General features: G+C 33.7%; 2 protein-coding genes across 3 annotated transcripts; one reads left to right on the top strand and one right to left on the bottom strand.

Annotated features, from left to right (window-relative positions):
• The first annotated feature begins 487 nt into the window (after positions 1–487).
• On the top strand, positions 488–5,319 carry LOC100267982 (COBRA-like protein 6). The gene is made up of 6 exons (XM_010659725.3): positions 488–758; positions 843–922; positions 2,339–2,792; positions 3,961–4,114; positions 4,289–4,557; positions 4,885–5,319. Exons 1-6 carry the CDS (start codon positions 701–703, stop codon positions 5,166–5,168), a joined length of 1,299 nt encoding a protein of 432 aa, XP_010658027.1. The 5' UTR covers positions 488–700; the 3' UTR covers positions 5,169–5,319.
• Positions 5,320–5,590: 271 nt separating this feature from the next.
• Positions 5,591–12,540, bottom strand: LOC100257570 (uncharacterized). Of its 2 annotated transcripts, none has more exons than XM_010659726.3 (5): positions 12,385–12,540; positions 8,862–9,571; positions 7,812–7,887; positions 7,565–7,691; positions 5,591–6,155 (listed from the first exon to the last, which is right to left on the bottom strand). In XM_010659726.3, the coding sequence occupies exons 2-5, from the start codon at positions 9,566–9,568 to the stop codon at positions 5,941–5,943; spliced, it is 1,125 nt and encodes a 374-aa protein (XP_010658028.1). In that variant the 5' UTR covers positions 9,569–9,571; positions 12,385–12,540; the 3' UTR covers positions 5,591–5,940. The 2 variants fall into 2 exon arrangements, with proteins under 2 accessions (XP_010658028.1, XP_002266061.1); XM_002266025.4 differs by having other exon boundaries at positions 8,862–9,588; positions 12,385–12,539.
• Positions 12,541–13,052: the final 512 nt, after the last annotated feature.

The following is a 13,052-nucleotide window of genomic DNA, read 5'->3' as shown; positions in this document are numbered from 1 at the left end:
ATATTTTTAGTTTGAAATAATGTTACTTTACCAAAATAATGTTATTTTAAAACCAAAACGGTATTACTTTAAATATTAAAGTACATGTAAGGGCATTTTCGAGTAATGTGAGGTAGACACTATTTTGATATATGAAATATGAATTATTTTTTTCAAAATATATTATATATGAAAATGACTTTTTTAGGTTTTTTTTTTTTTTTTCATCTATATTTTGTAAACAAGGCATGTGTACGCAGCACAAGGATTCATAAGCAGACAATCCAAGAAGAAAAATAAAGTGGGGAGTCTTAAAGGCAATTATTATTAATTAATTAAAAATCCCAAAAGTGAAATCACCCAAACGGCACCCAAAGGCCACGGAGTGGAACGCGTGAGCTTTGAAAATGTAACACTCAACAAACTCTTCAATAGACGCATTCTCAGCATCCAAATATGGCAAAAGAAATCCAAAAAAAAAATTAATTAGTTAATTTTTCCTCATAATTATAATTTTTTTTTTTTTGAGAGAGAGAGGGGGGGAGGGAGACAGAAAATGCAATTGCTAGTTAAAATTGTTGTCTCTTCATTCCATTGCTGTCTTACATTTAATTTTTTTCTTTCTTTCTCTCTCCTCTTTCTCTCTCTAGAAACCCACCTTTTTCTTAACATGATTTGAGATTCTGAAAGAGACCCATTTGAGTTTTTTGATTGGAGATTAATGGGTTGGTCTTGGATTTTGATGTTCTTCTCTCTATTCACCTTCATGTCACCCTCTTGTAAGTACTATTTTTGCAAAAAAATTATTCATTTTTTTCATTTTTAATTGAGAATTCAATTGAATTTCTTGATCGGAAATGCAGATGGGTATGATCCATTGGATCCCAATGGGAATATAGCAATCAAATGGGATGTCTTACAATGGAGTTCTAGTAGTTATGATGTGAGTTTTCTTTTTCATTCTCATTTTCCCTCGTTTTCTCTCTCATTTTCTAGGCAATTTTGATATGGGCACTTCTTGATTTTCTTAGACCCGGGCCTCCTTCCCTTTGAGAATTGAAAAGTGGGTCTAATTCAAGGCAAACAGAGATGTGGGTGCCCACACAGAATTGCAGGTCACGTGTGTGCTTGGTGGTGGCCGTACTGGTTTGTCTGTTGTTGTCTTGATCTCTGAACCACTGACCTCCACAGAAAGCTGTCTGTGGTTGATCCAATGCCCAATCCCTAATTGCCACATCAACTCACATGGGATAGTAATGGGCATTCATACATGGGTTAGGGGTATTTCAGTATTTTCAAGTGATTTGATGTTGATGAACCAGATGATTTGATGTTGTCTGTAGAGGGAATGATGAGGTTAGGAATATGATAAGGTTTTTTCTTGAATTCTTATGCCTTTTCAGATAGATTAGGAATTTGAATAGGATCTTGTTTGAGAATGTCAAAGTGCAGATGGATTTGACAAAACCACTTTCTTTAAAGGATTTTTTTTTTTTAATTGTTTTAGAATAAGTCATTGTTTTGAAAAAAATTTGGGATGTTTTTTAAATATTGTTTTTAGAGTATTCTCAAAATTAATATAGAATAATTCAAAATCTTTTGTAGTATACATTATTTCTTTCTAATTTGAATGTTAAATAAAATTTTATCATCAGATGTCCAATTGAGAAGTGTTTTTTTTTTTAATAAAAAAACTGTTTTAAAAAATAATTTTTGAGAATTATTTTTGAAAACTATGTTTTAATATTTTGTGGAATAAAAACTTATTTAAGAGCTTGAATTATTTTTAACTTGTTTGGTATGTTTTTTAAATATGTTTTAAAAATAATTTTTATTTATAATATTTTATTTTGTATCATTTTTTTATTTTTATATAATTTTATTTAAAACAAACATAAGAAAATAGGTGAAAATAATTGAAAAAATTTAAAATATTATTTGAAAATACTATATAATTTTTTTTCACTTTTATAATAGTTATGAATAATAAAAAAAACTATTTTTTTAAAAACACTCTAAAAATTAAGATTAACTTTTTTTGAAAGTAATTCTGAATTATTTTTTAAAACTGTTTTATAAAATAAAAGTCTGTTTAAGAACTTGAATAGTTTTTAATATTTTTAAATATGTTTTAAAAATAATTTTTATCTTTTATTTTTTACTTTTAATTATCATGTTTATATAATTATTTTTTTAAATATATGTTGAAAAAAAAGGCCAAAATAATAGAAAACAGTTTCTAATTGTTGAAGTGTTTATCTTGAAAAGAATTGCTAAACCGGCCTAATTGTTTTAATTAACCAAAATTGTTTAAGAAAATTGGGGTTAAAACAATCTTACACACTGCTTCAACTTACAGGCAAGGGTATCGATAATCAACTACCAACTGTATAGGCATATTGAGACACCTGGTTGGAAGTTGAGCTGGACATGGCCCGGTGACGAGGTGATCTGGGACATGTGGGGAGCCTTGGCTCACGAACAAGGAAATTGCAGTGAGTTCAAGGGAGAACAACTCCCTTACTGTTGCGAGAAGACGCCATTGATCCTTGACCGAGGGCCCGGAACTCCGTTCAACAAGCAGGTGGCTAATTGCTGCAGGGACGGCCTGCTCACCTCCATGATACAAGACCCCAGTAAGCATGGGGCCATGTTCCAGATGAATGTGGGCACTGCTTCTAGTAACGTTTCAGACATGACCATGCCCAGAAATTTCAGCCTTGGGGTTCCTGGATATACCTGTGGAGATCCATTTCAGGTCCCACCCAGCAGGTTTCCAGAGGAAGGAGGCCGCCGTTGGACACAAGCTCTCAGTAAGTGTACTTCTACCAGTCTTGTGTTGTATGGTATAGCTAGTTCATGTCCTTCTTTCTTTCTTCCTTCCCTTTTTTTTTTCCTAATAATCGAAAATGTGAGCTGAGGTCTGGTAGTTTGGTCGTTTGGCAAGATCTAAAAACATTTTTGAAAATTGAAAAAATCACTTATAGTGTTTTCTAGAGTAACACTTGAGCTTAGAGGCGTTTGATCCTATTTCAGGAAGTGTTTTTATACTTTCCAACACTTGAAAATATTCATTTTTTATTAAAAAGATTAAAAACGTTTTTAAAAATCGTTACCAAACACACTCTTATTTCACAATGATTACAAGAAGTGTTTCTAACTTTTTTAGCATTTGAAATCAATTATTTTGATAAAAATTTTCAAATACCGAATAAATTAGTAATACTTATTAAAATTACTATTAAACAAATTCTTAATAGATGATTTTTTTAAAATATTAATAAAGAAAACACTTTCACAAAAAGTACTTAAAAAAGATTACTGTCAAACTCACTTTTGGACTTCTTTGTTATGAAATTTATTTCTTCGTGGTAGAGGTGTGCAAAAAATTGATTGAATCGATAAAATGGTCTAACCGAATTGAAATGTTTCAAATAAATCAATTTTTCATATTTATTTTAATAGTATCAGATAAGTAAGATATAAAAGGGTCATATGGAGAATGTGGTAAAAAATTCATAATAGAGTCTGACCATAATGACTGAATTGATTATCTTCATGCATAAAGATATTAGATTATCCCGTCGAACAAACCATGTACACCCCTACCTGGATTGAATTTTATATGTTTCATGTATTTAAGTTATGTTTGATTCTCCGTTGGAAAGGACTAAGAAAAGAAAAAGAATGAAAAATGATTATCTTATACTTAGTTGTATTATAAAAAATATGAAAGAAAATTAAAATATTATTAAAATTTGTTCAAAATGCATTCATTTTTGTATTATTTAATCTTTGCATAGAAGAATTAAAATAAGTTAAAAGATTTTAAAGTAAGACAAAAGAAGAAGTTATCGAATTTAAATTTATTTTTATTTCCCTCCTTTTTTTTTTCTCGCTATTTTCTTTCCCATACATTTTCTCTTATATTTTATGTAAACATATGTAACAAGGCCAACGTTTAATGTGGATTTATTGCAGTGACATGGAACGTGAGTTGTTCTTACTCGCAATTTCTAGCATCGACGGCCCCAACATGCTGCGTTTCTTTATCTGCATTCTACAACAGCACCATCGTCCCATGCCCCCAATGCAGCTGTGGCTGTGAAGGAATACCGGGCACCAAATGCGCCAAGTAATATATCTAATTCGGAAATGTTTTCAAAAACAGAAAAACAGTTTTCAGTTTAAGTTTTAACTTCATCAGCCAATTTTCATTCAAGAATACTGCTGACAGAAGGGATCATTTCAACTTGAAGTTCTGACTCCTAATGTCCTTCTCCCTCACTGTTGCATTTCTATTGTGCAGGCCTGGTGAAACACCATTGTTGTTGCCTCAGGGAGATGGACAGCAGCCGGATCTAGTGAGGTGCTCAAGGCACATGTGCCCAATCCGGGTGCACTGGCATGTGAAAACAAGTTACAGAGAGTATTGGAGGGTTAAGATCACAGTCACAAATCTGAATCTGGTGAAGAACTATTCTGCCTGGAACTTGGTGGTGCTGCACCCCAACTTGCAGAGCATTACACAGGTTTTCAGCTTCAACTACCGCTCTCTAAATGAGCATGGCACTATCAGTAAGTGGAATCATATCCCACTTTATCTTTAGAATTTTACATACGCATATATGATCTATGCTGAGCTTTTTAGATGGTTTGAGAATGCACCCACCTTGGAATTTTCTTGGCCTTTTTTTTTTTTTATTCTATGGGAAAGGTACCACCAATCGGGTGATGCCACGTATACATTTGTAGGTCTTGTTATTTGTACTATAATCTCATTTGTTTATACACTTATAGCATTGTTTGAGAATGTACCACCAATCGGGTAGTAAGTGAATTTTGATCCTTTACTGAGATGAATTTTCTCTCATTTTCTACTCAACTTGTCAACCATTTTCTCAGATGATACTGGGATGTTCTGGGGAATTCAGTACTACAATGAGCTGCTTCTGCAGGCAGGTGAGAGTGGGAATGTACAAACGGAGATGTTACTACACAAAGATCCAGGGATTTTCACTTTCAGAGAAGGATGGGCTTTTCCAAGAAAAATATCTTTCAATGGTGACCAATGTGTCATGCCCTCACCAGATGAATACCCAAGGCTCCCCAACACTGGCCCTTCGGCTACCCCACCAAGCCTTTGCATTATTTTGTTATTGTCATTGTCAGTTATAGTAATGCTGTAAGTTATGACTCCTTACAATGATGAAAAATATACAACTTAGGGTTTTAGTTGCAGATGTTTTAGTGGATTTTTTTTTTTTTTTTTTTCTGAGATCATATGGTTGTGTTTGTAAAATATAAAATAGTGGGATTTTGCTTTTTCAAGTATGGAAACAAAATGTTTGTGAGATTCTAAGATTCAAATATATCCCAACAAATGACAAGGCACACTGCCCATCCTAAAAAAGAAGGAAAGGGACAAGGATGCCATCACCAAGATGCTAGATATGCCTGAAATGAAGTGTGATGAGACAAACAGAAAAACGAGGACACATTCTTATTAAACACATTTTACAAGATATCATATTCTTACAAGTAATGCACAAACAAACATAGTCAAAGAAACTGAAGATCTTTGCATTCAGCTGGATCCCACAAGAAACTCTTCATGAAAATGGAGGAAATAAGCTTTATGAATTATAATCGCATGAACAATACAAGGGTCGATAGAAGCATTGAACCTGTTTTTGAGTACCACCTCCGGCAAGTCACCTGCCAGAAATACAATTTTCCAGCAACAGACTACCAGGTGCACATGTGGATATTAATTTAACAAAAGGAAATGGACAAAGGATGCAGTTAAAGAAAGGAAAATGCATGAAACAGGGGAAAAGAGAGGGCACCAAGACTAGAAGAGCTTGGTTTGATCCTGCATAAGGAAAATGTCGATTCAGTCATTGTCATTCCAATGATAAAGCAGGAGCAAAGGTAAGCTCTCTCAGCTACATCATGAACTCAAATACGTAGAGGACCTGTCACAGCATCAGTGCCAGAACTGTTATCCTTGTGTTTCAAAGAGAGGTTAGCAAATTGGGCATCAAGGTCTCTGCTGCTGGAGCGCCTGTGGCTAGAAGCCGGTTGCTGTTGTTGTGGTTGCTGCTGCTGCTGTTGCTGTTGATGATACAAGGATCGTAGCCTTCCGATCTCTCTCTCCAACACCTCTTGTTCCACTGCAGAAAAAGCTTTTGATATTTAAGTTTCATAACAAAATAATGGAAAAAAGATCACCAGATAGGAGGCAACCATGTTGTAGAATCAAGAGAACTTGAATGCATGAAACAACATACTGATGAGGGGACTTAAATTTGCTGAAATAATTGCTCCACCATAATGACTGTTTTGAGGTCTGCAATAACTATATCACATCTTGGGAATGGTAAGACATTTGTCCTTTTTCTTTCCATTTTAATTATTCTTGTTTCACTACAAAAATGTAGCATCCTCTTATTCAACCGCCAAATATTAGGTGCATTGGATCCTAGATCAAGAAGGGACTCAAACATCAACCAGAAAGCCAAACATCATAAAAGAAAACTTCATTACTACACTACTGTGCCAGATAAGAGCATTCCAAAAACCTAGCAATGGGATGAGTGCCTCTTCTTCAGATCAATTCTCTGGCTAATCATTGATTGATCACAAGAGATCAAGGCCCTACTTGATAGCTATTTTTTAAAATAGTTTTCTGTACCCTAAAACAAAAAACAGGAAAACACAATTGATAACCAAAAAAAAAAAACAGTTTTTGTTCTTAAAAATATAAAACAATGTATTTTGATAGAACATCTTTTAGTTGTTTTTAGTTTTTTTCACTTGCTTTCTAAGGACTGTTTTAAAAAATAATTATATAAAAATAAAACACCATACATAAAAGTTATTTTTAAAAACATAAAAAATAGGTTAAGAACATTTTACATTCCCAAACAAACCTTTGCTCTACAAAACATCAGAAAAAATCCTCAAAAATTATTCTCAAAAACTGTTTTTTAAAGTTGTTTTCAAAAGCATTTCCAAAACATAGCTTAAGGCTTTTCAACAATATTGCCCATTGTCGAGCGTAAGAAGGTCTAGAAAAGCAAAGGGCTGTTGATTTCATTCCTATGACAGGATAAAGATGAACCTTATTTATAAGAGCAAGAATAAGATAAGATAAATGGCCAAAAGATCTTTGAGTTGCACAATACCGGTATGGCTACCAGAGATTGATATCGCTTATGCCAAACAAGGTCCTACTCAAGGATAAAATTTTGGGAAATATCGCCAATATTTCCCCGAAATATCATATTTACATGGCTAATGACAAGATATTTGAGTGGATATATCTTTTGGTTGATATTTCTGGATTTTTAGCCAATATAAAATTGTTGATTCATATGAAATTGTGAAATTGTGATATTTCTGCAGTTTGGTAATTCACATGAAATTGTTGATTTATCCTAGGTTACTGATTCATCTTCACACACAATTTCCCATCTAGAGAGCTCCTGATCAATGAAACTAGTCATAAGAAGGGACCTAGCTTTCCAGAAACAGAATAAACACATATATCAAATTTTAACTGAAAAAGATAGAAACATACAGTACTTAATAAGCTGCTCCTGTGCTAAACTTTCCAATCGCTGCTTCAGGGCTTTGTTCTCCATGCTCAGGATAAGATTCTGTTGGTTGAGAAAGTCAAGCTCAGCTGAAACTTCAGACCCTTCTGCCTGTGAAATCAAGCACATAAAACTAAGTTCAGTGGTTCTTAACAAAACATAATCCCCTTCTTTTGACAAGGAAATGCTATCAAAGTTATGCAATCCTTCAGTTTTTATTTGGGCCCTTGCCTTTAAAGCTTGCACATTCCTTTCCAGCTCAGCAATGTACTGAAGTTTCCGGACCCGTGAGCGTTGAGCAAATTGCCTACATTAGATACAAACTTCTTTTAATAAGACACCGGAAGTCTTATTGGTTAAAAAATTACAAGAAAGGACTTGATGGATGATGAGGACCTTTGAACCAAAGGCTATAAAAAAGACATCAAATACAAACCAAAACCAAAGGCCTTCCTACCCAAACAAAGTCCAAAAGAACAGACATCAATGACAAAACCATTCATAAAGAACTCCAGTCAAATTCCCTCTAGCTAAATTAGCATTTCAGATTGGTAATCATTCAACCACGATTTATATCATCATATGTTGTTTGTAAAAGCATCCTAAAATAGGGCATATTATGTCTTAAATTATGTGGATTTCAAATATTATAATTTGAGTTCTACTGTAGTCTGAGAGTTCTCAAAAATGAGAAACTAACATAAATGATGCGGGGTTTTAGTATTATAAGATAAAAATAATGAAATAAATCTTGGACAAATTAATCACCCTCATAGTGAAAATCACAATGCTTGATACACAGACTAATAAAAATAGTAATTACACAAATCTTTGAACAGAGGTAAAAGAATTGCCAGGTTATTTACTTGAATCCCTACAAGAAGTCCATGTTTCAGTACTCACAAATTCATGTCTCTCATCCACTAAAAACAACAAAATTCCATAAGAAAACAATTCAATAGCATACACAACAAAAAACAATTGAGGCATAATTCTGAGCAACATTACCTGCAATAGGAACAACATAGGCCACAATTGTCGTATAATTCTAAACAACATGAAAAACAAATGCAGTTATTTTCAAAAAGATTACTTTCAAACTATGTAGACAATCGGAGAACATGGCTAAACCCACATGTTATATCAAAGCAACAAACTGGCAGCAGCCAAAGAAGTGCCAGGTTATAATATTAATGCACTATCAAGGATTTTTTTTTTAATAGGCAACATCAAGGAATATAAATACATACTATAGTTTAAACAAATGAGTAAATAACATACTGTTTAGCACGCTTTGTATCTGTCTCAGATGCAGAAGGCTTAGCATGAGAACAATCCCTTCTTTCAGAAGAAGCCTTAGGGTCATGTAGACTTGATTCAACTAAATCCTGCTTTTCGGTGGCTGTTGATGAAACCCCATCTGTTTCGTGTGGAATGCATGAAGATCCTGAGCTTTGCAGGACATTGCTATCCCTGGTAGAAGGAAGGCCACTTGAGTAAGTCATGGATGTCCTATTCTTTTGTCTTCCAAAAGAGTTCGGCTCCACATAAAAAGAAGCATTTCGTGCATCTTTGTAATGTTCAAAGTCTTGAGATCCCCATGAAGTAGCAGAAATCAAATTTCTAAATTTGAGTTCATCCTGAGCTGTATGATCTATATTAGAAACATTAGTTGCATCCATGTATGCAAAGGAGTCACTTGAGGAACGCCGGTGACCTCTACGCACAGGTGTCTCTGGTTCATTGAGGAGATCATCAAGCCAAGAAGGTTGCTCTTCTATAAGAAAGCCTTCAGAGGAAGTACGCTGGTGATGTGTATTTCCTCCCTCTCTAGGCCTTGCAATAACTTTAGATCCAATTGCAGGACTGGGGGCATAATCAGCATACGAGGGGGAAATGCTAGGAAATGGACTTTTAGGAGGAAGTAAAGAGTGCTTCCCAGAAGAAATCATATTTCTGAAATTTGATGACCCCTTGGAATTTGCCATACCCTAAGAACAACCAATCCCTGTCAAAAAATATAGTAGAAAACGATAGGGAAAAGATAGGATCATTAAACAGAAGAAATATGTTAAAGAAAAGGGAAATGGGAAAATCCCAAATGAAATTTTAGCATGGTCACCTTTGATAAACTAATTGATATGAAGATCTTTCTTCTACAAATGAAATTAAACTAACCAAAACACAACATGAATAGTAACTCTGCAAGTAGATCAAAGAAAATAAATGTGCAAAGCAACAACAAGATGATTTTTTATTTTTTATATAGGCACATTATTTTATTGGAAAGCATCAAACAAAGTAGCCTCAACCTATGTACACAGGAGGTATACAATGACGCGCATGATTCAATAATGTGCTAATTAAAAGAACAAGATCTTGAAATTTCTTTTAGTTGGCTACACCAAGATTTTTGAGATAAAATGTGAGCAATAACATGACCCACTACTGATACTGATGAATGAATGACTAAAAGAAACATTTGCGTCTATTACACGCATTATTCAATAATGCACTCAGTAAAGCCTCAGTTCACAAATATGCCATTCTTCAAAGTATGTCATCCAATGAAATAGTAGTAGCAAAAAACTAGCGATACCAGTAAGATCATATATGAAGAATGACACCTTAACCTACAATAGCATTAATTTGCTGCAATTTTATATTTCTAAGAAGCTACACTGGCCCTTTTTTCTTAAGAAGAAACCACATCAGTCAATAATCTAAGGAATGAACTTCCATGGAAATGTGCCCAGCACCATATTACTTCTAAAAATTAATACACATAATGCATCACTAGATATGTAAAGAGAAAGAAGATATTTCAAACTTTTGTTTTGGAGAAAAACATGTGAGGTAATGAGAATACATTCATCTTGGCGACAATAGGGTTATTGTCAGGTGAAGTTTTCTGCTAGATCAGGCTCAAAAGGACAGTCAACAGAACCCAACCACCTGGGTTTTTCCCTAATCACAGCTATTTTTGTTGGAAGAGAGAATTATTTGAAACAGAAAATATTGGGTCCTACCAAACAATTTCAAACAGATCACTACTATTCTCCAACAACATAAGCAATTAAACAAAGCGCAAGACACTAAATTCAAAATGAAAATAGATAAACAAACACTTCAATTGAAAAAAAAAAAAAAAAAACAGCCATTTGACTGCTGAGAAAACTTAGGAAAAGAAAAGAAAAAAAGAATTGAATTTCATGAATCAAGACCAGTTATAGTAAAACCAAAACAATAACCAAAAAGAAATCCCAACATTCAAAATCCTTCAATTTCTTCTCCTTTTCCTGCATTTTGTTGGAGCCCAAATGAAGGAAATATAGAAATGCAACACAAAGGAAAAAAATCCAGAAAAATCTAAAAAAAAATAATATTATATATAATTTAAAAAAATATAAAAGAAAAATTTTGCTTCACAAGAAAAAACTAAATGCAAAATGCTGGATTTTGAGGATAGCATCCCTTTTTGCAAACCCATTGCAAATCCTCTTAGAGATTGTTTCCTAGTTTGGCCTTTATTTTACTTTTAGTTTTAGTCTGCAGGGTTGAGTAAAGGAAGCAAAGTAATAACTTTGATTTGGCAAATGCACTAGGAAGATAATATTAATAAGGATCTTTTAATTCTGGAATAGCCATATTTTTGTCTCACCCAACATAAACCAAAAGCAAACCAAAAAGCCCTATCTGCCTTAAAGAAGGATTACAAAGCAAAATGTCCATCTCTATCAAATTTCTATCTCATTCAAACCTCAATCTAGGCTCTTGTTTCCTATATCACAAATAAGCTCCAAAAAAGGATCAAACATACCAACTAGAAATCTTGGGACTCCTTCCTGAAATGTATGTTCTAGCAGGACCCAGGCTTTAAGCAGCAATAGTAATTGACTACTGAAATACCCTAATATTCTGCAATCCTAAACAACAAGGTAACACATTCTTCGAAGACCTATCCTAGTAATATTCATCATAACAAACTCCTATCCATTGTGCCTTACCAAATAAAATATGGTGTGAGGGAAGATGCTCTTCATTCCCTCCTATTAGCCTTCTACAAACCCTTTCCAGTAGGTTCCCTAAAAAATTATGTATCTTATTTGGCTTTTTTTCATATAAAAAAATATGATTTTTAAAGCATCTAGAAATAAGTTAAGCTCGATCACCTAGCTCCTCTGACTCCTCTAGGTCACTAATTGGTGGGCAAATATCATGCCTCTTTACCGTGGTTCCAACACTTTCCTCAGTTTTCTCAGCAACCAAACAGAGGATAATCTTTAACTTGAATAGTTTGTAATGACACTTTTTTCATTGGGAGAGACAAAATTGCCTTAAGATTTATGGAAAAAGAAAATGCAGGGTCTCAGCAAACAATTTCAAACACAATGCTACTAATCTCCGAGAACATCAGCAACTAAATGAAACACAAAAACCCTAAATTCAAAATGGAAATAAATAATGAAACAACTGGATTAAAGACTTGAAATAAACCGGTTGGCGTCCAAGAAAATTTGGGAGAGAAAAAGAAAGAAAAAATTGAATCTCAAAGCCCAAGGCCCAGCTGAGCAAAACCCAAAAAAAACCAGAAAAAACCCCGACATTCAAAACCCACCAATTCTTCCCCCTTTCCCGCATTTTCCCAGACCCTAAACAGAAAATAAAACAACACAAATGCAATGGAAAAAAAAAAGGGGGGGGAAATCTGAAACAGCAAAAATGGGAATCAAACAGGAAAAAAAACAGATTCGCGCATAACAAGAAAAAATTGATCTTTTAGGTTTTGGAAGCAAATGCTCACCTTGGGAGGTTGATCCTGGAACGCAATGCGAAAGTGAGAGGAAATCGAGGGATACTTTCTCCCTCCTAGGGTTTCTTCTCTCTCCCCTCTATTCCTCGTTGACGTCGCGGATCGAGAAGATGGGGTGAATTGAAAGGAAAAAAAAAAAGGGAGAAAATTTAAAGAAAGTGTTTTTAAAGCCTTTTTGCAACTTCACGCTTTCACCCCTAAAGAAATGCCTTATTCCATGGCTGCCCCACTTTTACTTTTTGTTTTTCGTTTTCACACTTCTAGGGTTAGCGTTAATTTAAAGTCCATTGGCTGACGTAAGTTTTAAATTTTGATATTTTTGCAAATTTTATTATTTTCTTTTGGATGGAAATTAAAATTAACCAAATATAAGATATTTGATTTCATACCAAGGATATCAAAACTTTAAAAGTTATGCAGAAGAAACAAATTGTGCAAATTACATTATTGTAGGTTTTATACCACGTCTATGGCTTTAATTTGAATTATAGATCATGTGGGAAAAATTACCTACTTTAATAGTATATTTAATTTTAACATTGAGGGGGTGTTTAGTAAATCAACTTAATAACTTAAAAGTGATTTAATAATTTAATTTAAGTCATTAAGTAAATTAAGTATGTTTAATAAACTAACTTAATGGTATGACTTAAAGTAAA

The sequence above is a fragment of the Vitis vinifera genome, chromosome 12 (assembly GCF_030704535.1).
Source record: "Vitis vinifera cultivar Pinot Noir 40024 chromosome 12, ASM3070453v1".
NCBI classification, from domain to species: Eukaryota; Viridiplantae; Streptophyta; class Magnoliopsida; order Vitales; family Vitaceae; genus Vitis; species Vitis vinifera.
Note: the sequence above shows the minus strand (reverse complement) of the source record. Positions and strands in the feature narration are given on the sequence as shown.